General features: G+C 51.5%; 2 protein-coding genes across 3 annotated transcripts; one reads left to right on the forward strand and one right to left on the reverse strand.

The window, feature by feature from the left end:
- Window positions 1-10270: 10270 nt before the first annotated feature.
- On the reverse strand, window positions 10271-11339 carry LOC118985552 (putative uncharacterized protein FLJ40606). Its single transcript, XM_037044183.1, has 2 exons — window positions 10872-11339; window positions 10271-10444 (listed from the first exon to the last, which is right to left on the reverse strand). Exons 1-2 carry the CDS (start codon window positions 11140-11142, stop codon window positions 10353-10355), a joined length of 363 nt encoding a protein of 120 aa, XP_036900078.1. The 5' UTR covers window positions 11143-11339; the 3' UTR covers window positions 10271-10352.
- On the forward strand, window positions 10919-22343 carry PCIF1 (phosphorylated CTD interacting factor 1). Of its 2 annotated transcripts, none has more exons than XM_037044182.1 (17): window positions 10919-11008; window positions 12702-12986; window positions 14256-14398; window positions 14488-14612; window positions 16249-16386; window positions 16565-16695; window positions 16834-16988; window positions 17634-17781; window positions 17879-17962; window positions 18204-18303; window positions 19304-19466; window positions 20116-20288; window positions 20427-20513; window positions 20611-20795; window positions 21425-21518; window positions 21614-21789; window positions 21876-22343. In XM_037044182.1, exons 3-17 carry the CDS (start codon window positions 14275-14277, stop codon window positions 22111-22113), a joined length of 2121 nt encoding a protein of 706 aa, XP_036900077.1. In that variant the 5' UTR covers window positions 10919-11008; window positions 12702-12986; window positions 14256-14274; the 3' UTR covers window positions 22114-22343. The 2 variants fall into 2 exon arrangements, with proteins under 2 accessions (XP_036900077.1, XP_036900076.1); XM_037044181.1 differs by having other exon boundaries at window positions 12702-12874.
- The last annotated feature ends 71 nt before the right edge of the window (window positions 22344-22414 follow it).

Below are 22414 nucleotides of genomic sequence, written 5' to 3' on the forward strand. Positions count from 1 at the left end.
CTCCTTTCTTCCAAAACTTGGCTTGAGGGATGGAGTAGATCAGAATCCCCGAATCTCTTTCCACTTTTACTCCTGGCTTTGAAGAGGGAAGGGAGACTTTCCAGAACTCAAAGGACAAGAAAGAAAGGGTTCTCCAGCCTCTGTCGTGGGGCTGGCCAGAAATATTGCAAAAATAAAAAAAACAAAAGAAACCCTATAAAAAGCCAATAAACAAACCACCACTAACAAGAAAACCACCACCACCAAAAAAACAGGGTAGCGCCCTGGCTGGTGTGGCTCAGTGGACTGAGCACCAGACTTCAGTGAACTAAAGGGTCACAGGTTTGATTCCTAGTCAGTCCACAGGCCTGGGTTGCCAGCCTGGTCCCCAGTAGGGGGTGTGTGAGAGGTGATCACACGTTGATGTTTCTCTCTCTATCTTTCTCCCTCCCTTCCCCTCTGTCTGAAAATAAATAAAAATCTTAAAAGCAAAAACAAAAAAACAGGATAGCAAAGCAGCTGGGTACTTTGGAATCAGACAGACCTGGTTCGAGTCCTGCTTCTGCCACTTTCTAGAGCAGAGGTCAATAAACTCTTCCCGTAAAGGGCCAGATGGCATATACTCTAGGTTTTGCAGGCCCTCCAGTCTCTGTCACAGCTGTTCAACTCCACCACGGTGGCATGGAAGCAGCTACAAACAGTATTTCAGTGAACGGGCTGCTCGCTGGATTCAGCCCATGAGCTGCAGTTCTGGGGTAAATTGGAAAGTAAGTCTCTTTATGAGCTTCAGGTCCCACATTTGTAAGTGGAGATAATCTAGTACCTGCCTACCTCCCCGGGTGGCAGGGGGAATGTAATATAATGAAGTAGATAAAGTGCTGAACCTACTACTTGGCACACTAAAGGGCTCAATAAATAACTCTGGTTATTAGTATTTTTAAATATTTCATTTATTTATTTTTAGAGAGAGGGGAAGGGAAGGAGAAAGAGTGGGGGAGAAACATCAATGTGTGTTTGCCTCTCATATGGCCTCCACTGGGGACTTGGCCTGCAACCCAGGCACGCGCCCTGACCGGGAATCAAACCAGCGACCCTTTGCTTCACAGACCCATGCCCAATCCACTGAGCCACACCAGCCAGGGCTGGTTATTAGTATTAACTAGTTAATTTTAACAACAAAAACTTTACAGCCCTGACTGGTGTAGCTCAGTTGGTTGGGCATCATCCTGCAAAGCGAAAGGTGATTGGTTCGATTCTGGGTTGGGGCACGTGCCTGGGTTGTGGGCCAGTCCCCGGTTGGGGTGTGTGTGAGAGGCAACCGATCAATGTTTCTCTCATACACAGATGTTTCTCTCCCTCTCTTTCTCCTCCCTTCCACTCTCTCTAAGAATAAATAATAAATAAATTCTTTTAAAAAACTTTACAACTATTAATTCGGTTAAGCTTCATAACATCCTATAAGATAGGTATCATCACCCCATTTTACAGACCAGAAAACTGAGGCCCAGAGAGGTTAATGAACCCTGCAGAGGTCATGGCTGATCTGAGAGATACTAACTCTTTTCTTAAATATTGTTCCATGTATCGGATGCACAGGTTCAAGTTCATGACTAGCTGTGCATTTGTACACTACTAATGTTAAGCCATTACATTTAAGTCAAGTCAGTCTGGCTCCAGAGCCTGTGCTCCTAACCACTGAGCTCTATTGTCCTTCTGCATCATGACCCCGTGTGATTCTCATAGCAATCCTGTGAGATAGCTCTTATGGCCCCTGTTGTGCAGATTGGGAAACTGAGATACAGTGAGAGAAAGTAACCGGCCCAAGTAAGTAAATAGGCTCCACTGGCCGCAGGATACCAAGTTGGATTTCTGCCTAAGATGTCAATATGTGTAGCCTGGTTCCCCACTCCCTCCCCCTGTCTCCAGCTGTGTTTTCTTTGGATCCCTGCATGGCTTGGAGAAGCTGCGTCAGCCTGTCTCCCCTCTTGACCATCCCCCAACCCCCAGTGCCCCCCCAAGCTACCCCTCAGGAAGTGACCCCTCCATCCTCTCGCTCTGCCTGAAGCCGTGCACTGCAGTATATGTGCCTGTGTTGGTCAGCACGGATGAGCTGGGAACATGTGAGAGGGGACCCAGCTGGAATGAGGGGAGGAGTGTGTGTGTGATGGGGGGCAGGTATCAGACCAGGAGACCTTGACTGTATCTCCCAAACAGATGGAAGGACCTCCTGCTTCCAGAAAGCAGCTGGACCAAACCGGGCCAGACATTTATCAAACAGGAGGGATGGGAAATTAAGGGTTGGGCTTTCTAAGTTCAGCATGGAACTGTTGACTTCTTTCTGTGGTTTCTAAACCTTGGAGACCTGGTTATTTTATTTCTCCTTTTCTTTCCCATTTCCTCCTTGCAGACCAGTTCCTTTTTCTGTTGAAAGACACGGCCACCGGGTCCCCAAAGGCTTTTCCAAGTCTGAAACTCAAGAACTTGAATGCTTCTCACAGGGCCTTGAGTCGCCTTCTCTTGTGTCCTTTTCAAGCCACCCCTGGCACTGCCATCGCTCAGCTCAGGTGTTGGCCTCCAGCAGCACCCCCGTCTCTCTGATTTCTTTCTCCTTTGTTTTCTTCATGCTCCCCTCTCCTTCCCAGTTTCTATGCCTCTTGCAGCCTGCTTGCAGACTCCAATGCGTGGGGCCTCTTTCTTAAGGTCCTTTAAACCTCCTGTCCTGTGTTTGTGAGTCAGTCAGTCAGCACAGGGAAGGGGTGGATGATCTGTAGCAGTGCTATCAGGATGTTCATAAGCCAGTAATAAAATTTCAAAGTAATGAGAAGCGAGGGGGCAACAAGAGGGAGTGACTTTTCCTTTGACAATAGGGATGGGCCGCCATCTTCAGCCTAAGTTTGTCTCTTAACTTTGCCGGGCTTCCTAAAAGTTGCCAGAAGCACCCAACACATTCCAGCATCTTGAATTTTTTTTCAAGATGCTCTAATACTACACAAATACTGACATAAACAGGCTTTGATCTGACAGGGATTGCCACCACCCCCAGCCAGGAACCGTGAGGACATCAGAGCTCTCCAGCTTCCCCAACTCTCTCCACCCAGCTGAACCCACAATTTATCACCCCCTGACCCCACTCTGCACCCCCGCCCCCCCTGTCCCGGGTAATAAATTCTGCTCCTCTCTGTGTTCTCCGTCTCTGATCACGGCATCGTCTTTCACCCAGATGCTCAAGTCAAAATCATAGGAGTCAGGCTTGACTCCTTTTTTCTCTCTATACCATTTCAGTAAATAAATTGTGTCCCCAACTCCAAAAGCTGTCCCACATCTATACCGTCACCTCTCCATCTGCGACAACACTAGTCCGAGCCATTTTCACTTTTTACCTGGACAACTTGCCTTATCTCCCTGCCTCACTATTGCCCCTCTGGGTTTAGTCTCCCTGCACCAACCAAAATTGTCTTTAAAAACAGAAATCAGGGCGGGCTGGCTGGTGTGGCTCAGCGGATTGAGAACCAGCCTGCGACCCAAAAGGTCGCTGGTTCGATTCCCAGTCAAGGCACATACCTGGGCTGTGGACCAGGTCCCCAGCTGGGGGCATGGGAGAGGTAGCTGGTCAATGTATCTCTCACATTGGTGTTTCTCACCCTCTCTTCCCCTCTCTTTATAAATAAATAAATAAGTAAAATCTTTAAAAAATAAAAATAGAAATCATAGCATTTTACTATCCTACTCGAAACCCTCCAATTGCCCCTCTTCCACATTGCACACAAAATAAAACCTGGGCTCTGGTCGTGACCCCCCCCAAGAGTCTCGCTCTTTCCTCTTTACTACTCCGTCTGCTTCCACTGTTCAGAAAACGCCAAACTCGCTCCACCTCGGGCTTTCCGTGAGCTCTTCCCTCTACCAGATGTGTGTTGGCACGGAGACCCTGGCATAGTTAGCCTCCTCCAGTCACTCAGATCTCTGCTCAGACGTTGCCCCCACCAACAGGCCCCATCGTTACCTGCCATTCTGTTTGATTTTGTATTGTTTCTTCCAGGAGACTGCAAACTCCAAGAGGATGGGAGCCTGACACTTAGTCATGGCTGTATCCCCAGTGCCCACCTAGCACAGGGTCTGGCACCTGGGGTGTGGGTGGTTATTATGATCTGTGGACCCTTTGAAAAGAAGAGATTGTACCCTAGACTGCGTGACTCTGGCCAGATTATCCCGCTGAGCCACTAAGCTCCCTATAGTTCCTGCCGACTCCACTCAATTCCTTGCATTTCTCTGGGGTTGTCTGCAGCTGATCTGGTGTGCGGCCAGGGGTATCGTGCTGTCCTAATCTCTTCAGAATCCCGAACAGTCTGAAGGTCGTGGGAGTGGGGGGTACCCCAACCCCTCAGGATCTCAGCTGGCTGTGCAGAAGTCAGGCCTCCTTGCTGCAACCCCAGGCCCTTTCCGCCTCACTCCCAACAGGACCGTCCGCGCCTGGGACTGTACATGTCCCTTCTTGGGGGGCATCTGGTTTCCTGGACTCCAAGTCCACAACCTCCCCCAGTGTGGGAGAGGCCACTGGCCAGAGTGAGCTCCCTCTCAGTTCCCAGAACAGAAATCAGACCTAAAATCAGGGCTCTCAACCCTTCTGCACATGAGCAGTTTTTAAAGACAAAGGTTTTTGGCTTCGTTTTGTTCTGTTTTAAATACCTGTGCCTGGGCCCCAAACCCCATGATTCTGTTTTAATTGGTTTGGGTTGGAGCCTGGGCATCAATGGGAGTTTTTTATAAAGTTCCTCAGCAGAATGTAATTCAAAAAGACCGACAACAACAAGTGTTGGCAAGGACCCTCATACTTTACTGCTGGGAATGTTAAAATGGTGCAATGGCTTTGGAAAACATCTGGCAGTTCCTCGTAAAGTTAAACATAAATTTATTCGACAGCAATTCCACTCTGAGGTCCTTATAAGGAGGCCTGTATCGTCCACCCAACAAAAAAGAAAATGTACCCGCACAGAGACACTTGTGTGTGAATGTCCATAGCAGCTTTATTCCTAATAGCTCAAAAGTGCAAACAACCCAAATGTCCATTAGGTACTAAACAGAAAAACAAAATGTGCTATATCTGTGCAATGGAATACTGTCCAGCTCAGCATGACAAAGAATGAACTCCTGACACCTGCTATATACAACATGTATGAATCTCAAATACATTCCATGAAATAAAAGAAGCAAAACATAAAGGCTACATTTTGTATAACCTCATTCATATGAAAGGTCTGAAAAAGGCAACTCTATAAAGACAGAAAGCAGATTGGTGGTCAACCTGGGACTGGGGGATGCAGAGAGAGGGGTTGACTGAATCGCGGTGATAGATGTACAAAGGTTTAAATTTACTCAAAATCATTGCAGTGTCTATTTGAAACGGCGAATCTAGTGGTATGGAAATTATATGCCAATAAAGCTGTTAAAAAGGTTTCTTCTAGCCAGGGTTGAGATCTCTGGGTTAGAAGCCAAGTGTGTTAGGAACCCCTTGGCTGGGACCCAGGCTCAGTTGGTACCCTCCCTCCCAACCCCCACTACAGCTCTGGGCCAAAATTTCCTCCTATCTTAGAATTTCAGGAAGCTGCCAGCTGTCGCCCAGGCTTCTTGTTTGGAGAAGTCTTAGGTTTAATTCTGCTGCCTCAGCTCGTATGGGTATAAACATCCTGGCTCCTGGCCACTCTGCCCAAAATAGAAAAGTGGGCATCAGAGGGAATGGGTGGGACGATGGCCAGGACCACCAGAGGTGCCCCCACCCCTATCCTGAGCTGTCCCAAACAGCCTATTAGGGAGGTTGACTCGGGGCTCCAAGGCTCTGGTTTGCCCTGCACCTGCCCCGGTACCTGCTGGTGCTCAGGCTGACTCAAGCTCCTAACATACTGTGCCCTTCGGCAACCCCAGGCCCTAGTGGGGGCTGCATGCTTCCCCTTCCTTGCCCACCTGGAAAATCCTATTCTTCCTGCAAGATTCAGCTCACGCTCATCTCTTCTGAAGGCTTCTAGTTTGCATGCCCACCCCCTGGACATCCCAAAAGAGCCCTCACCTCCCGGCAGCTGAGGGTTTATTTATGGTCTGCCTCTCCCAAGCCTCTGTGGGCTCCCTGGGAGTAAAGAGCCTGCCTTATTTAGTGCTGGTTCTCCGGTCCGAGGGCCATGCTGAGTGAGGAAATGAAAGGGAGCGTGACACCACATCAGACACTGACACTGACAGCAGGGACGGGAAGGCCAGACGCGCCATTCCCCTCATCTATTCTTGGCCTAAATGGCTTCTCTTATGTGGCCCCAGAATGGCCAGAGAGCCACTCCCTGTGGAAACCACAGTTTGGGGTGAAGCCTCCCTTTCGCAGCCTGCCTGGGGCCAGGCCTGCCTGCCTCAGAAACTGCCTTAGTGTTAAACTGCAGAACGGGGACCATGGTTGGTAGCGCAGGCCCAGCCTGGGCGGGGGCGGCCTGGAGCAGGGTCATGCTGGAGCCTCCCTTCCAAAACTGCCAGGGCCTCAGGGCTTAAAAATGTGTGGCTCCCTCTCAGCAGCTCCTTACTGTAGTGGAAAAGAATAAGGAGGTTGAGATACATGGCCGCCTCCGCCTGCTTGTTTATGCTTCTGCTTTGTCCTGCATTGAGCCCAGGTCCTCAGAGGCCCTGACAGCTGGCTCCCAGCCAGGACTGGCTATTGCTGGAGAAGCCCCGCTTATCTTAACCATCTCTCCCAACCCAGTCCTGCTGTCCAGAGAGGTTTCTTAGTCCAGAAAAGTCGGCAGAGAGCTTAAAAGCCCCAGGATCTTTGCTCGACCTGTTCGTCCCCTTCTTGGGAGTAGAGGATATTGGGCTGCTGGCAGGGACTCGGCCACAGTGGGTGGCTTGTGCTTTTCTTGGCACCTCAAAGGGCACTGCCTTGGTGCTTCCGTCACAGAAACTAGAGCCTGGAATAGAAACACGGATACCTGAAAAAGTCACCCAGACTTCAGTCCAGTGCACTCTGTCCACAGTCAACAAATACAGTATTTAGAGTGTCGGGCACAGCACCGGGCACAGGGCCACAGGGAAGAACAGGCTCGGCCCTGCGCTCAAGCAGTCACAGCCTAGTAAATGAAAAGAATGGAGACACTGAGCACGGGCCCACATGGAAATACAGAAGAGGGGATATGACCTGGCCTGAGGGCAGGTGAGTTCAGGGAAGGCTGCCTGGTAGAGGTGACATCTAAGCTAAGACTTGAAGGCTGAATTAGGCAAAGTGGGAAGAGTGAGAGTAAACAGCATATGCAGAGACCAGGGTCAAGAGACAACCTTAGGTAGTTCGAGATGGCTGGGACTGGATGGAGAGACGGTTTGAAGCTCCAGGTTGTGAGAAACACAAATATGTGTCAAATGCTTGGCCTAGCCCATCACAGACGCTCTGCCATGGTACCGCTCATTGTGAACCAAATCGAGGGTTTGGAATTTACCCTGCAGATGATGAGACATTCAAGGTTTATAAACCCAGGGTTACTTGGTCTGATTTGCAAAACGAGCAGACTTAAAGGGAGCCCTGTGACTGCTGGGTGGATTACAGACTAGGAGACAAGCAAGGCTGGGGGACTGGAAGACCAGCTGGAGACTGCTATAATAATTCAGAAAAAAGGTGGGGGTAGGGATCTTCAACTATCCCCCAGCAGCAGAGTAGACAGACATTGGAAGATGGAATACGACCATGAAAATGAACTGCAGCTACCTGTGACAACAGGGATGGGTTTGCAAGCGTGATGTTGAGCAAAAGAAAACACAAATTAGGATTGTATAATTCCATTTCTATCAAGTTCAAGGAACAGGCAAAACAAAACTGTAGTGTTTAGGGATGCATGCTTAGGTGGTGAAGTACAAAAGCAAGGAAACAATGATCACAATAGTGGGGAGAGTGATTACCTCATTGGGGAATTCTGCTTGACAAAACCTTGAGCTGAGTGTTTTATTCAGGTGTTTTTCTTAGAGAGGGGAAGGAGGGAGGGAAACATCTATGTGTGGTTACCTCTCATGCACACCCCAGTGGAGACCTAGCCTACAACCCAGATATGCACCCTGACTGGGAACGGAACCCCGGACCCTTTAGTTTACAGGGTGGCACTCAATCCACTGAACCACAGCAGCCAGGGTCAAATCAGTGTTTCTACACTTCTGTTTTGTGCACATTTCTGTATATGTTCTATCCTAACGAAAAGTTTTAAAATAATGGGGCTTGCTTTAAGGTAGTGGAAACAAGGGTGGAGAGGTTTTTACTGTACGTGGCAAGTGAGATGAAGGTTTGAACTCAGTCTGATGAGAAATCTATTATTTATTTATTTTTTCACTTTTCTTTTTTTCCAATTTTTTATTTAATTATTTTTCAAGTAGTTTTCTGTCTATTACTCCCATCCCATCCCACCCNTCAGTGTTTCTACACTTCTGTTTTGTGCACATTTCTGTATATGTTCTATCCTAACGAAAAGTTTTAAAATAATGGGGCTTGCTTTAAGGTAGTGGAAACAAGGGTGGAGAGGTTTTTACTGTACGTGGCAAGTGAGATGAAGGTTTGAACTCAGTCTGATGAGAAATCTATTATTTATTTATTTTTTTTTTCACTTTTCTTTTTTTTCCAATTTTTATTTAATTATTTTTCAAGTAGTTTTCTGTCTATTACTCCCATCCCATCCCACCCCCCCATATTTTTTAAAATATTTTATTTATATTTAGAGAGAGGGGAAGGAAAGAAGAAAAGAGAGGGAGAGAAACGTCAATGTGTGGTTGCTTCTCGCATGCCCCCTCCTGGGGACCAGGCCTACATCCCAGGCATGTGTCCTGAATTGAACTGGCAACCCTTTGGTTCGCAGGCCTGCACTCAATCCACGGAGTTATACCAGCCAGGGCCTACTTTTTAACTAATTAGAGAGAAAGGGTAGTGGTGAGAGACATAGCTTTGTTGTTCCTCTTATTCATTTACTGGTTGCTTTTTGTATGTGCTCTGACAAGGGAAGGAACCCGCAACCTTGGCCTATAGGGATGACGCTCTCACTGAGCTAGCCCTCCAGGGTGAAACCAAGTTCTTAAAATTGAGGTAACATTGGTATATACTAGTTTCAGATGTACAACAGAGTAATTCAAACTTTGTGTACATTACAAACTGATCACCAGTGTCTAGTTACTATCCAACACCAGCAATGGACTGCCTTTACCCATTTTGCCCATACCAAACTGTTGTGTCTTCTTAAAAGATTCCACAAGTGGAATTACATGGTATTTATCTTTCTCTGACTTATTTCATTTAGCATTAATACCCTCAAGGTTCATCCATGTTGTTGCAAACGGCAGAATTTCCTTTTTAATGGTGGAGTAGTTATTTCAGTATGTATACCTACATCACATCTTTATCCATTCAACCACTGATGGACATTAAGGTTGTTTCCACACCTTGGCTATTGTATATAATGCTGTAATAAACATAATCACAGGGGTTCATATATTCCCAGATTAGTGTTTTCTTCATATCGGTATCTAGAAGTGGAACACCTGGATCATATGGTAGTTCTGTCCCCTTTTCTATCATGGCTGCACTGATTTATCCTCCCAGCAACAAGTGCATGAGGGTTCCCTTTTCTCCTCATCCTTGCCAACAAGTTACTCATTTACTGTAACAGATAGAGAACTTCAGCCCTGGCTGCTGTGTCTCAGGGGATTGAGCACTGGCCTGTGAACCAAAGAGTCAGGGCACGTGCCTGGGTTGCAGACCAGGTCCACAGTGGGGGGTGTGCGAGGCAACCACACATTGATGTTTCTTTCTCCTTCCTTTTCCCTAAAAGAAAACGCAATTTTGAAAAAAATAGAGAACTCTATTCTTGATTACTATTCACAGCACTGCCTCCAGTTTTGAAGCTGCCAGCCCCACCAAGCTCCATGGGGACAAGCACCATGGACACAAGAGGCCACTCAGCGGGGCTATCTGCAGCCTCTGGCTCCACATGGGAAGCTCACAGAACAGTAGGTGTCAATTGTCTTTCTTTCAAGCTACCCTTGGCAAGCTCGCTCACTTCAGAACCCAGAAGGAGGTGGAGCTTGTGAGTCTTTGGGCCTCTACATGAAGTTAGGCATGGGACCAACTTTTGTGGTTGGTTTGAGGTCTCAGGGAGGATTTGCACTGCAACTAGTGGCCTCAGATGTCAGTGTTGGAAAGCCCCTCGGGTGCATTTAGTTTATAATTTCCCAACTTTGTCAAAAGTCATCTTTGTCTGTTGAGTGTATAATGTTTGTACTTAAAATTAGCCAGCTGAACTCAGCAAGCAAAGCCATCTTTATTAGGTCTCCACAGCTGTTCTTTCTTCTACTCAAGAACACTTATAACCTGTTCAGCCTCATTATGGGAAAAGGTTGGATTTGCATGCTGCCCGGACACAGGAAACGGCAGTAAAAAATTCCGGATAGAGCCCCAGAGAGGGCGAGCGACCACCTGAAAAAGGCAGAGAGATACGCGGGTGCTGGGGCCCGGACCCAGGCTACGTTCACGACTACGTCACCAAGGCTCCGCCCCCGGGTCGGCGTCGGAGCCGAGCCCCCGCAGGTTTCAAACCCGCCCTGCGCCCCCTGGTGCGCACACTCAGTCCGACCCTGCCGCGCACCGCCCACCCCAGTCCTTCTGCCCCAGCGGGTGTGCTGGCGTGGGAAACTGAGGCAGGGTGTGTTTGTGAGTCCGTTCCTTACTCAGTTCACACCCCAGGGCCCACAAAGCTGCTTCCTCCTGCTCAGACCCGCATGGAAGAAAAGAGAAAGATAGAGGAAAGGGGAGGGGGTGGAGAGCTAGCAGGGTCTGAGGACCCGGCCGGTCCGCCACACTCAAGATGGCGACCGGCAGCGGAGAGGTCCCTCAGAGGCGGTACCAGCGCATGCGTAGTGCGGAGTCCCGGCCCGGGACACAAGATGGCGGGAGCGGCGCTGGGGAGGGCGAGGCGGAGGCGGCAAAACGGACAGCCGAGCAGAACGTGTAGCCGCGTCCCCTCGAGTCCGCTTCGGGCAGGTAAGAGCCCCAGGAAGCCATGGTCCCGCCGCGAGCCCTGCCAGGATCCGGGAGTCCGAAGTTGCGTGGCCGTGGCCTCTCCGATGCTTTCCACTCGGGGCTACCGCTTGCTTCGTTTCTGCTGCAGCCGCCATCTTAGGCCTGCGGGTGGGCGGCGGGGCCGGTGGCCCGGGTGAAGGAGGTGGGCCCGGAGAACGCGGGCGGAGCGGCCTCTAGGGCCCCTCCGCTGCTGCCGCCGCCACCGCCTTTGTGTCGGGCTCCGACTCTGAGTCGCCTCAGCCCGGGGGCGGGAGCGCGCGGCGGGGCGGGGGGCGGAGTCCGAGAGAAGGGCCGGCGCGCGCGCGCCAAACAGCCCGCCCCCGCAGAGGTGGGGGAGAGGGGAAGGTGTGCGCGCGCTGGGGGTCGCCCCTCCTTCGCGAGCCCCCGCACCTGCGCACTTTGCCAGTCCTTTGACTCCGCCCTACTGGGCTAGAGGGCTCTGATTGGTGTATTACTGAAATGATCCCGCCCCATCATTGTCCAATCCGGGAGTCGTACTGTACGTTCTGGTGGGTTCCCTTGGTTGCGCAGATGGAGTTATTTATTTATCCTTAAACTGTCATAACTTCGGTATGCTGGGGGGCCGGCGACCTACAGGATAAATAAAAACGTCGTTTTAATAATAACACTTATTACTGGGAGTGTACAATATGCTAAACTCAATGCATATAGATAGACCTTAGAGGTTGAGTTCGGCTTACAAATCGGAAAGTGTCAGAAGTGCCTAGTGCCTAGGTTTTTCCAGACCCAGCTGGTACTTTCGTCAATGACCTGCTGTGTTAAATCAGCTGGAAATTTTAACTTTTTAAACTGTAAAGCATTGATGAAGATTTGAAAAAGCAAAAGGCTCATACGTCTCTTAGTGCCACTCTTGAGGCTCATTTAAAAATATAGAAAAATAGAAATTGTTGTGTACCTCCCCTCTCATTTCTGATTCCCAGGATGTGGTGTGAGGGACAGGAATCTGATCGGTTTTGTTTTTTTACAAGCCCCCTGGTGGTTCTGATGCATAGCCGGTTTTGGAAACGCTGCGGTGTCCCCATTTGGCCTCATTGAGCCGTGTGCTGGTGTGCCTGCTGTGCCTGCTGTGCATGGTTCATCTTCCTGGTGCATCAGTATCACACAGTGTTTCTTGGGGAAGACAGTTTTCAATAAAGATGAACACCCTGTGTTATATAATCCATTTGCATGTGTGTGCGCTTTTTTTTAAAGACCTCATTCAAAGAAGTGTGTTTTTATCCCTCTGTGGGTGGCTGGGACTTGCCCCTGATTGGTGATGTGTGTGGTGGTTCACTTTCCCCTTATCTTAGGGATACTTTGGTTGGCAGGACGAGCTGAGCAATTTCAGGGGTCCGGTGTGTAAAATGAAAATGTGGGCCCCTTGTTAAAATTTCAACCCAGTGACAGCAAAACATTAAATTCGGCTCAGGGCCCTCCTCAGCATGGAGCTCTCTGTGCCTTCAGGGTGCAAGTCTGTAAGGGCGAACCCGTTGGTTGGGAAGCCGAGAAGTACCCTTTTCATCCCCAGCACTGCCAGCTCTCCGACAGCGGGTTGTGCAGGCTGCCAGTTTGCTCCGTGTCGCTGCCCCTCTTGCTGTTGTCCCTGCTCTGCCCTGTTTCACAGGTTTGTGACTTTTCTTTTTTTACTCTGCAGTTGCCGATGCACGGAGTTCCCTGGGTCCCTGTTCACTCCACTGCTGACCAGCCCACCCGCCTGAGCTGAGCCTTTCTTCAGGCCTCCCTCCCGCCTCTGTGGGACCCTGTGGCGTGGGGTCCGTCTGGCCGGAGAAGAAAACCCTCTCATGCTAGCGTTGCAGACCCCAGAGGGTGAGAAAAAGGGGGATCTCGTTCAGCCTTGAGACCTGTGGGCTCAGCCCCAAGGCACCAGGAACCCCTCTTCCTCGGAGAACCAAGGCAGCCAGAGCCCTTTCTCCCCTTGGTCAGTGGTTCCAAACCTTTTTGTCCCCGTGGCCCCCTTTTTATTGTACGTGTATCTTCTTGCTCCTGAGTTTTTATCCACCAGACTGTACTGATGAAGTAGCCATTCACTTGACCCTTTCCAAATTAACGGAGATGTTTGCAACTGAGTGTACAATAAAATCAATATCCCAGTGATTTCTATGATGTTGTCAACAGCCAATCAGAGCTTCTGATCAGCATGAGATAATCAGCATGTCCACAATGAGTTGATAAAATTTCAGCAAGCAAAGATAACTGATGTTTAAATATGCCTTTGTGGCCTAAATGTTTGGTTTCTTTTGGGTATTGTGATGTATTGAAAACACCTTTAGGATCATCGATATGGTCACAGTTGGCCACCCAGGAGTCTAATGCTAAATTGGGAACTACTTTGTCTATCGAGACTTGTGCTGGGTGTGTTTTGGGTGGGCGTAGTAGGTAATACACATCTGAAGGTGCTGACCCTCTTCCTGGTATTTAAATAAAATTTCACCTGGGGATTATGAAGGACTGAATTAGATATTCCTTCTCAGTTCCACTGGTTCTTCTAGCAACAGGTTGCTTCCCACCCTGTAGCATAAAATGAGACATCCAGTTAGGTGCCAACTCCCTTCCCGAGCTGTGCTTTGCGCCAATGAGATTTTACCGGATAGAAGCAGGAAAGAGGAGTTACAATTCCTCCTTGTGGGAATAGCTTCTCAAGGGCAGACCCTGTTCTGTCTTGTTGTTGGTGCTTTGTAAACACACGCAGAATAGACAGAGCTCCTGTAGGGCCCAGGGACCCTGCTGAGCACTCCAGAAAGGGCTACGCTGGACCCAGTTTCTAACCCTGGGAGAGCTGACAGTCGAATGGGGAGAAAAGCCCAGCTGACAGACCATGGACTTCCCGTGTGCCACTGCATAGATGTTCATTACCCTGAGGAGGGGCTCTGGCCCCTTGCTTGGGGAAGGGCGAGTCAAGGAAGGCTTCCTGGAGGATGCAAACCCAGTGGCAAGCCAGGCAGAGAACTGGGGAAAGAACATTTCAGGCAGGAGGAGCAGCAGGAGTGCACCCATTTTACAGCTGAGAGGCTGTGACCTAGGTTCCAGGCTCCTTCTGTGACACCATGCTGGCCCCCCAGGGCAGGTCTGAGTTGATCTCCCACATCTGCAGGTGCTCCCGGGGCCTTCTAGATTGTAATTGGTGGGTGGCAGTGGGGCTGACCTCCATGCCCTGCCGGCCCTGACACCCTTTGGTCCTCTGTGGCAGGTCCGGTGTGGGTGCTGAGATGGCCAAAGAGAATCACGGCAGCCCCCGGGAGGAAGCATCCTTGCTGAGTCACTCCCCAGGCACCTCCAATCAGAGCCAGCCCTGTTCTCCAAAGCCCATCCGCCTGGTGCAGGACCTCCCAGGTACTGGCAAGGGGCAATGGAAGGGTGGTGGGGTCAGAAGGGTGCCCAGGAGCCTCCCTGATCGAGCTGGATTCCGTGCTTGTTTGCAGAAGAGCTGGTGCATGCGGGCTGGGAGAAGTGCTGGAGCAGGAGGGAGAACCGTCCCTACTACTTCAACAGATTCACCAACCAGTCCCTGTGGGAGATGCCTGTGCTGGGCCAGCATGACGTGATTGTAAGTGCCAGCCTCGGGCATTTGGGTTTTCCCCAAACATACCCTGAACAGCTAGTCCTGTGGGCACAGTGACAGCAAGACAGACACAACCCCTGCCCTCATGGAACCTGGACTTTAGCAGATTGGCGTGGAAACCGATGATTGAAATAGTGCATGATACTGAACGTGTGCTACATGTTGGGCACTGTGCTTGGGACACAGTGTGAACAGGATAGATGTGGTCCTGCCCTCCCACCCTCGGGGCACGCCATCGGCTGGAAGGGCGGGGCCAGTCGGATTACAGTGTGGCACTTGAGTGAAGGAGGGCGTTAGGTGAAGAGGGGAGTGAATCCCGGGATGGGGGATTCTCTGTGAACTTTTCTGAATGAGTGGCTAAGATAAGAAGGTTGGCTGAGGGTAAGGGGAGGACAAGGGCATTCTGGGAGCTGCGACGTCAGTGTGGTAGGGGAGGTATGAACTCTCTGGTGGGAGTATGGGCTTCTGGGTCCCTGTCCTTGGGGTAGGCTTTCTTCTTTTCTTGCAACAAGTCAAGCCAGTTGGCATCCCCATTTTGAAGACAGGGAAAATGACCGACTGGCCCAAGACCTCACAGTCAGTAAGGGGCAGGACAGGACTTGCACCTGGTCTGATGTCAGGGCCCCACTGCCCATCACATTTATAGTCTCGGTGTCACCAAAGGTGTTCATTCACAGAGTCTTGCTTTTTAAAATCAAGCATTTCTTGAGTTTTTCCTTTATTCCTGACTTTCATTCTGGTTCTTAAGGAAAAGAAACTAACATGTATTGAGTGCCGGCCTCATGCCAGATGTCATATTAAGCTGTTCATATTCATCGACTTGTTTAATTACCGTCCTAGTGGCGAGGTGTCATGGCCACTTTGAAGCTGAGGGAATTAGGAAGGGAAGTAACCCCCAAGTCACACAGTTGCAAGTATTGGGTTGGCCAAAAAGTCCATTCAATTTGTTCTTTTCATAAAATAAAAGACAGATTTTTCAGTTTTACTAATAACTTTACTGATTTGGATGTTTTGAGTATGTAGCCCAGCTTCTGTTGTTGCCCTCTAGTGGGGGGAGGCCAGGGTGCTGCTCAGCGTCCTCCCGACGCATAAGGCCGCCCCGCAGCAAAGAACCATTTGTCAGAATGTCACAGCACCAAGAAACTTCGCAAACCACTTTAGACACGTTTGGACACAGCACCTTCTCCATATATTGCACAAATCTTTGTGTTTCAGTTGCGTTTTTTACCTGTCTTGAAAATGATAAAGTATAATGTGCCAAAAATGTTGCATGTTTTCTTCCATCTTCAATATTAAAATGACTGCACAAAAATTCACCAATTCTGAGTTTTTTTTAAAAGGCACATTGTTTTGGCAGCTGTTGCAATACAGTCTAACAAAATTGTTTTGAATGAAGTTCAAGACAACTAAGCACTACTAGAGCCATCTTACAGGAAAAAATGGAACAGACTTTCCGGCCAACCGCGTAGTGTCAGGAGTGGAACCTGGTATTCTTTCTGCATCCCAGCCCCTGTTCATCTCTGAGGAGTAGGAGCAGGGGGTGGGGGCATCAGGATCCCGCAGTACTGGGACTCCTAAGCTGCTGGCTCTGATTGCACCTCTGCTGGTCTCCTTCCTTCAGTCGGACCCTTTGGGGCTGAATGCAACCCCACTGCCCCAAGACTCGAGCTTGGCGGAAACCCCCCCGGCTGAGAACAAGCCTCGGAAGCGGCAGCTCTCGGAAGAACAGCCAAGCGGCAATGGTGTGAAGAAGCCCAAGGTGAGTGCAGCGCCCTGGTGGGCAGGCAGCAGGTTCCATGGTTCTTTGCAAGGACTGGGCTTTGGCGGGCTAGTTGGGGGTAAGGGTGGAGGGGGAGCCCAGGGCACAGCTCCCCAGGTGCACACAGCCATCGGCCATGTCTCCTAATTCAGTGCCTTCGACTCTTTTTTTGCTCCAGATCGAAATCCCTGTGACACCCACAGGTCCATCAGTGCCCAGCTCTCCTAATGTTCCAGGAACCCCAACACTGAAGATTTGGGGGACATCCCCTGAAGATAAACAGCAGGCAGCTCTCCTTCGACCCACTGAGTGAGTCCCTGCTGACCGGCTTAGGGGCATCCATCATTGATGGCCAGCCTGCCTGGGACTGAGGGTGTGTGGTGGCCGGCAGGGTGCCCCTCCTTTCCTTTTCTCTGCTTTCCTCATTGCTCCTGTCTGTGCCCCAAGGGTGTACTGGGATCTGGATATCCAGACCAACGCTGTCATCAAGCACCGGGGGCCTTCAGAAGTGCTGCCCCCACATCCCGAGGTGGAGCTGCTCCGCTCTCAGCTCATCCTGAAGCTGCGGCAGCACTACCGGGAGCTGTGCCAGCAGCGAGAGGGTAACTGTCCCCTGGGGGGCTCGGTCTCCTTTGTTTTATCCACCTACAGCAGGAGTGAGGGTCTGCCAGCTGGGCCCACTGGTTGAGCATGTGCTGCAGAGGCCACAGGCCTATTGGAGTCCCAGCTCCACTGAGCACTGGCTCTGTGAGCTCGGGCTCCTCACTTAGCCTCTCGGCACTGGTTCTCTGTCGTCGTCTGTAAGACGGGGCCCACACCAGTCAGTGCCCAAGGAAAGGGTGGCTGGGGTCAGCGACAAAATACAGTTACGCTTTCGGGGTGCTCACTCTTGTCAGGCACTGTCTGTAAAAGGGTGTATAAAACAAAAGCACTCGCGAGTACTGCAGGGAACAGGTGGATGGGGAGTGCGCAGGAACGGCAGCTTTAATTAGTAAATAACCCTGCTTAACTGTGCTGCAGTACAGAACGCCCCCCTCCTTACCCTGTGTAACACTTATTAACATACTTGATAAAATGAGTTATTCTCAGAATACACTTTGGAAAACGTTGCTGAGAATGGAAGTTCCTGATACTCTGCCCCATGTCCCATTTCCTGTCACATTGCCAGTGCCAACGTGGCACCTCTCCCGTGCTGGGCTGCTCGGAGTCTGCTAAATCCAGACCGTCATCAGCTCTCCTGTTTGCAGGCATTGAGCCCCCTCGGGAATCTTTCAATCGCTGGATGCTGGAGCGCAAGGTTGTGGACAAAGGCTCTGACCCCCTGTTGCCAAGCAACTGTGAACCGGTCGTTTCGCCCTCCATGTTTCGTGAAATCATGAATGACATTCCTATCAGGTACAGCCCCACAGCTGAGGCTGGCCCAGGGCCATTTAGTTTGTGTCCAGTTCTGTACAGAAGGGCTCTAACTCATTCTGTCCACTCTCTAACCTAGGTTATCTCGAATCAAATTTCGGGAGGAAGCCAAGCGCCTGCTTTTTAAATATGCAGAGGCCGCCAGGCGGCTCATCGAGTCCAGGTTTGGTTGTCTCTCCTGCCTCCAGCAGGAGGGCTGTGATGGGGGTGGGAGGTCATAGGCCATTGGTTCACTCACAGGGCTCTGTCATTGCTCTTGGTGGCAGAGTGGGGCTAAGCTTCCAAAGGCAGGAAAAAGGCTGTGATGTCAGTCTAGGGGTTGATGCCTGGAAGTGGGATGGGGAAACCTGGGAAGGGGTGAGGCAGTCACTTAACCTGTGCTCCTAATATGTGCCCTCTGGCAGGAGCGCCTCCCCGGACAGCAGGAAGGTGGTCAAGTGGAACGTGGAGGACACCTTCAGCTGGCTGCGGAAGGACCACTCGGCCTCCAAGGAGGACTACATGGTGAGTGGCCCTGAGTGAGGCCAACAGAAAGGCTGTGTGGCCACTTCCTCCCAGAAGCCCACTCTGCCTGCCCAGGCTGGGCAGGGCCCCACAGCAGCCTGTTCTTGTGCAAACAGCAGGCTTTTGACACTCTTTAGTCCCCACACTCAGAAAAATGGAGATGTTTTGTCTAGGCTCCCAACTTTCTCCTGGAGAACATTGCTGTTAAGGTTCCTAATGAAATCCTATGCTTGGCCACCTGTTGTCCAGACATCTTTTAGAAACAGGTTGACAAGTCTTTTCTTGGGTGTGTATGTTCACATCATAATCAGGAACTACCACAAGATTCAGTTCAGTTCTGTAAGATGTCCCAAACAGTTCTCTGTTCTGGCCCCAACCCCTCGCTTCTTTTCTTCTCCACCAGCACTAGCAACGGGCTTTCTTTTCAGGACCGGTTTTCTCAGGAGACAAGGTTTCACACTTCATGATAGTAACTGTGCACTTGACACTTAGAGACTGACAAGTGTAGGTGTGTGCTCTCTAGCCAGAGTGACTCATTCTCACTCATCACTTTCACATGATTTGACAAAACTGAAAATGCCCACCCTTATCTTTGCAAGTTGTTAAAAGCTCACATTTCAAATCTGCAGTAACCAAGGAAGGACCCTGTTTTTTAATGCTCTCCCCCAAGCAGACTGAAACACTTTATAAGCAGGGACAATGCCTGGTTGTCTGTTTCCCCAGCCAAGTATCATGGGATCTGGCATAGGGTGACCTTGGCATTTATTGGACATTTACTATATGCTAGGGGCTTGTGAGGTCATAAACAGGAGTGATCACATTTAACACTCCAAGCGCCTTGTTAGGTATTTCAGGTGCCCTTAACAGCTGAGGAAACACTCAGAGACACAGAGGGACTTGTGAGACAGCTAGTGAGTAGCAGAGCCTGTTTCAAAATGAGGACCGCTGCGACCCAGCAGCCCTCTCCTGCCTGCCAGCCCACTAGAGCCCTCTCCTTCAGGACCGCCTGGAGCATCTGCGGAAGCAGTGCGGCCCCCACGTCTCAGCCGCTGCCAAGGACTCCGTGGAGGGCATCTGCAGTAAGATCTACCACATCTCCCTGGAGTATGTCAAGCGGATCCGCGAGAAGCACCTTGCCATCCTCAAGGAGAACAACATCCCAGGTAGGGGTCAACTGGCAGGGAGCTGGCCGTGGTACTGTCAGCCCTGTGTCCTAGGCCCTGATGGAAGGGGCTGTGACATGGCCTCGAGGCCAGAGGCCTGGTGGGGAAGACCACCCCTCCTAGCGGGGCCTGGCATGTGACCTGCTGTGTCCTTTGGCCAGGGGTCTCAGCACCCCTCTCGAAAATAGGGAGAAGTGATGAGAAGGTAGGAGCCAGGCAGGCAGGGGTTAAGTATTGTTAGTTGGACCTGCATTTAGATCCATTTTCTTGTAAGCCTCAGTTTCCTCAAACGGAGGTATGATACCTGGCCAGTAGGATCACGTGAGGGCTCAGTGGTAACTGTGTTTGGCTCCCAAAAGATTCCCTAAGTGAAGTACTGTAACTACTGTGAAGCCGATGCAGTTTTATTTTCACATGGCATCTGAGCCTGCTTGCCTAGCAGGCCCAGAGGCATCGCACAGTGAGAGCCTAGTCAGTATAGGGCCATGGACACGGGCCACCCGTTCTCGCCCCCACTGATCCCTGACCTGTCTCTCAGAGCTGCACGCACTTCCCTGTGGGATGGTGACTGGGATGAGGGGGAGCCCCTAGCACACAGTGAGCACTGATGCTGTCCAGGGTGGTTCCTCACTACTGTCCCTGTCTGCAGAGGACGTGGAGGCCCCGGAGGTGGAGCCTCGTCTGGTGTACTGCTACCCAGTGCGGCTGGCTGTGTCTGCGCCCCCCATGCCCAGTGTGGAGATGCATATGGAGAATAATGTGGTCTGTATCCGGTATAAGGGAGAGATGGTCAAAGTCAGCCGCAACTACTTCAGTAAGCTGGTAAGAGCTGGCAGGAAAGGGGGGAGGGTCTTCACAGGTGGGAAAGGTGAGGGCTGGATCTTTCTTGACCCCGAGTCCTGAGAATGCCAGTGAGGAAGGGGACCCTTGTGCCGAAGCCCACTGCTTTCTGCCCCACAGTGGCTCCTCTACCGCTACAGCTGCATCGATGACTCAGCCTTCGAGAGGTTCCTGCCCCGCGTCTGGTGTCTTCTCCGACGGTACCAGGTGCAGGCCTGGGGCAGCAGGGAGGGCTCCTCTGGGGGTGGGGCGGGGGTGGGGGGGAGGCACTGAGCCCCAGACGCTGACTGTGGCCACTCTGCAGATGATGTTTGGCGTGGGCCTCTATGAGGGGACAGGCCTGCAGGGATCGCTGCCAGTGCACGTCTTCGAGGCCCTCCACCGACTCTTCAGTGTCACCTTTGAGTGCTTCGCCTCACCCCTCAACTGCTACTTCCGCCAGTACTGCTCTGCCTTCCCCGACACAGACGGCTACTTTGGCTCCCGCGGGTGAGAGCCAGGGGCTGCTGGGCCTCTGCTTCAAAGGCCTGGGAAGCTGTCCAGGGCAGAGATCCCACCCTGGCAAGCTGCTTTCTAACACTGTAGGGCTTTGGAGCTGGGCAGTCCCTGCCTTCACCCTACCAGGTCACTCTGTGTGACCTTGCACATGCCCCCCACCCTGCCTGTGGGTTTCTCCATTAGCCCTTACTTAGAGTGCCGAGAGGAAAGAGAAATGGTAGGAAAGGCCTCACAGGCCCTATGGACTCACAATGGGGGTGGGAGGTGAGCTCGCATAGGAAATGGTGCTGTCTCCAGTAGGAAGATGGGGCCAGGCCAGCAGCAGCGGTCAGCAGCTAGGGAGCTCCTGAGCGTGGCTTGTGCTATGGTGGCCATGGGTGGGTAGGAGCTGGATTTGCGCTCCAGCCCCTCCACTGGTCAGCTTGGTGACTTGGGTTGTCAGGACCGAGCCTGCCTTCATGTATTGTGGAGATGGCCACATGTTGTCCCAGGATGAATTAAGGGTCATTGTTGGCCTCTGGCCTGATTAGGACCACATCTTCAGTGTGGCTGCCTAAGGGTGGGCAGCACCTGTTTTTGGCTGCACGATCAGAACTTAGAATGCTCACCTCTGTCCCCAGGCCCTGCCTGGATTTCTCCCCGCTGAGTGGTTCCTTTGAGGCCAACCCTCCTTTCTGTGAGGAGCTTATGGATGCCATGGTCTCTCACTTCGAGGTGGGTATGCTACTGCTGGGCCGGGGGGTGGCAAGCAAGATCACCAGCCACCCGGAGAGCAGCCTCTGACAACTATCCCGTGCCACCTCCTGCAGAAACTGCTCGAGAGCTCTCCAGAACCCCTGTCCTTTATCGTGTTCATCCCCGAGTGGCGGGACCCCCCAACGCCGGCGCTCACCCGCATGGAGCAGAGCCGCTTCAAACGCCACCAGCTGGTCCTGCCCGCCTTTGAGCACGAGTACCGCAGTGGATCCCAGCACATCTGCAAGAAGTGGGTGCCCAGGGAGGGCCGGGGTGGGAGGGCTGGGCCAGCTGGGCTGGCTGAACCCGACCCTGAGCTGCTGCTTCTGCCCACAGGGAGGAGATGCACTACAAGGCCGTCCACAACACAGCCGTGCTCTTCCTGCAGAATGACCCTGGCTTTGCCAAGTGGGGGCCGACAGCTGAGCGGCTGCAAGAGCTGATTGCTGCCTACCGGCAGTCTGGCCGCAGCCATGGCTCCAGCTCCTCCTCCTCCTCCTCCTCCTCCTCGGAGGCCAAGGACCGGGACTCGGGCCGAGATCAGGGCCCTAGCCGAGAACCTCACCCCACTTAACACACCTTGCGGGGAGGAGGAGCCCCAGGGTGCTGGTGCGGACTGCAGGACTCATGGCCCTTGGGCTGCCAACGACATAGGAAGACTATGCTCTGCCAAGGCTCCCCTCCCTGCCCCACCCCCAACCTCCCACCTCAGACTCCAAGTCCCTGTAAATAGGCCCCACCCCTTCTCCCCCTACCTGTGCCACCTTGTTTCATTTGTAAAAGGAAATACAAAAAGCCCTCTCCCAAGAATGAGTGAGGGTCTTGAGGGCAGAGAGGGCTCAGGAACCTAGAGCTGCTCTGGGACCACAGCTTTG

This window comes from Sturnira hondurensis, unplaced genomic scaffold (assembly GCF_014824575.4).
Source record: "Sturnira hondurensis isolate 20B ecotype Veracruz unplaced genomic scaffold, ASM1482457v3 Scaffold0004136, whole genome shotgun sequence".
NCBI classification, from domain to species: Eukaryota; Metazoa; Chordata; class Mammalia; order Chiroptera; family Phyllostomidae; genus Sturnira; species Sturnira hondurensis.

Coding starts and splice junctions, on each gene's coding strand:
- LOC118985552 (XM_037044183.1), bottom strand. CDS start 11,142: ATGGCGGCTGCAGCAGAAACGAAGCAAGCGGTAGCCCCGAGTGGAAAG. Junction 10,445..10,871: donor TCCGCACTACGCATGCGCTG/GTACCGCCTCTG, acceptor TGCCTTTTTCAG/GTGGTCGCTCGCCCTCTCTG.
- PCIF1 (XM_037044182.1), top strand. CDS start 14,275: ATGGCCAAAGAGAATCACGGCAGCCCCCGGGAGGAAGCATCCTTGCTG. Junction 17,782..17,878: donor ATGAATGACATTCCTATCAG/GTACAGCCCCAC, acceptor TCTCTAACCTAG/GTTATCTCGAATCAAATTTC. Junction 20,796..21,424: donor GGCTACTTTGGCTCCCGCGG/GTGAGAGCCAGG, acceptor CTCTGTCCCCAG/GCCCTGCCTGGATTTCTCCC.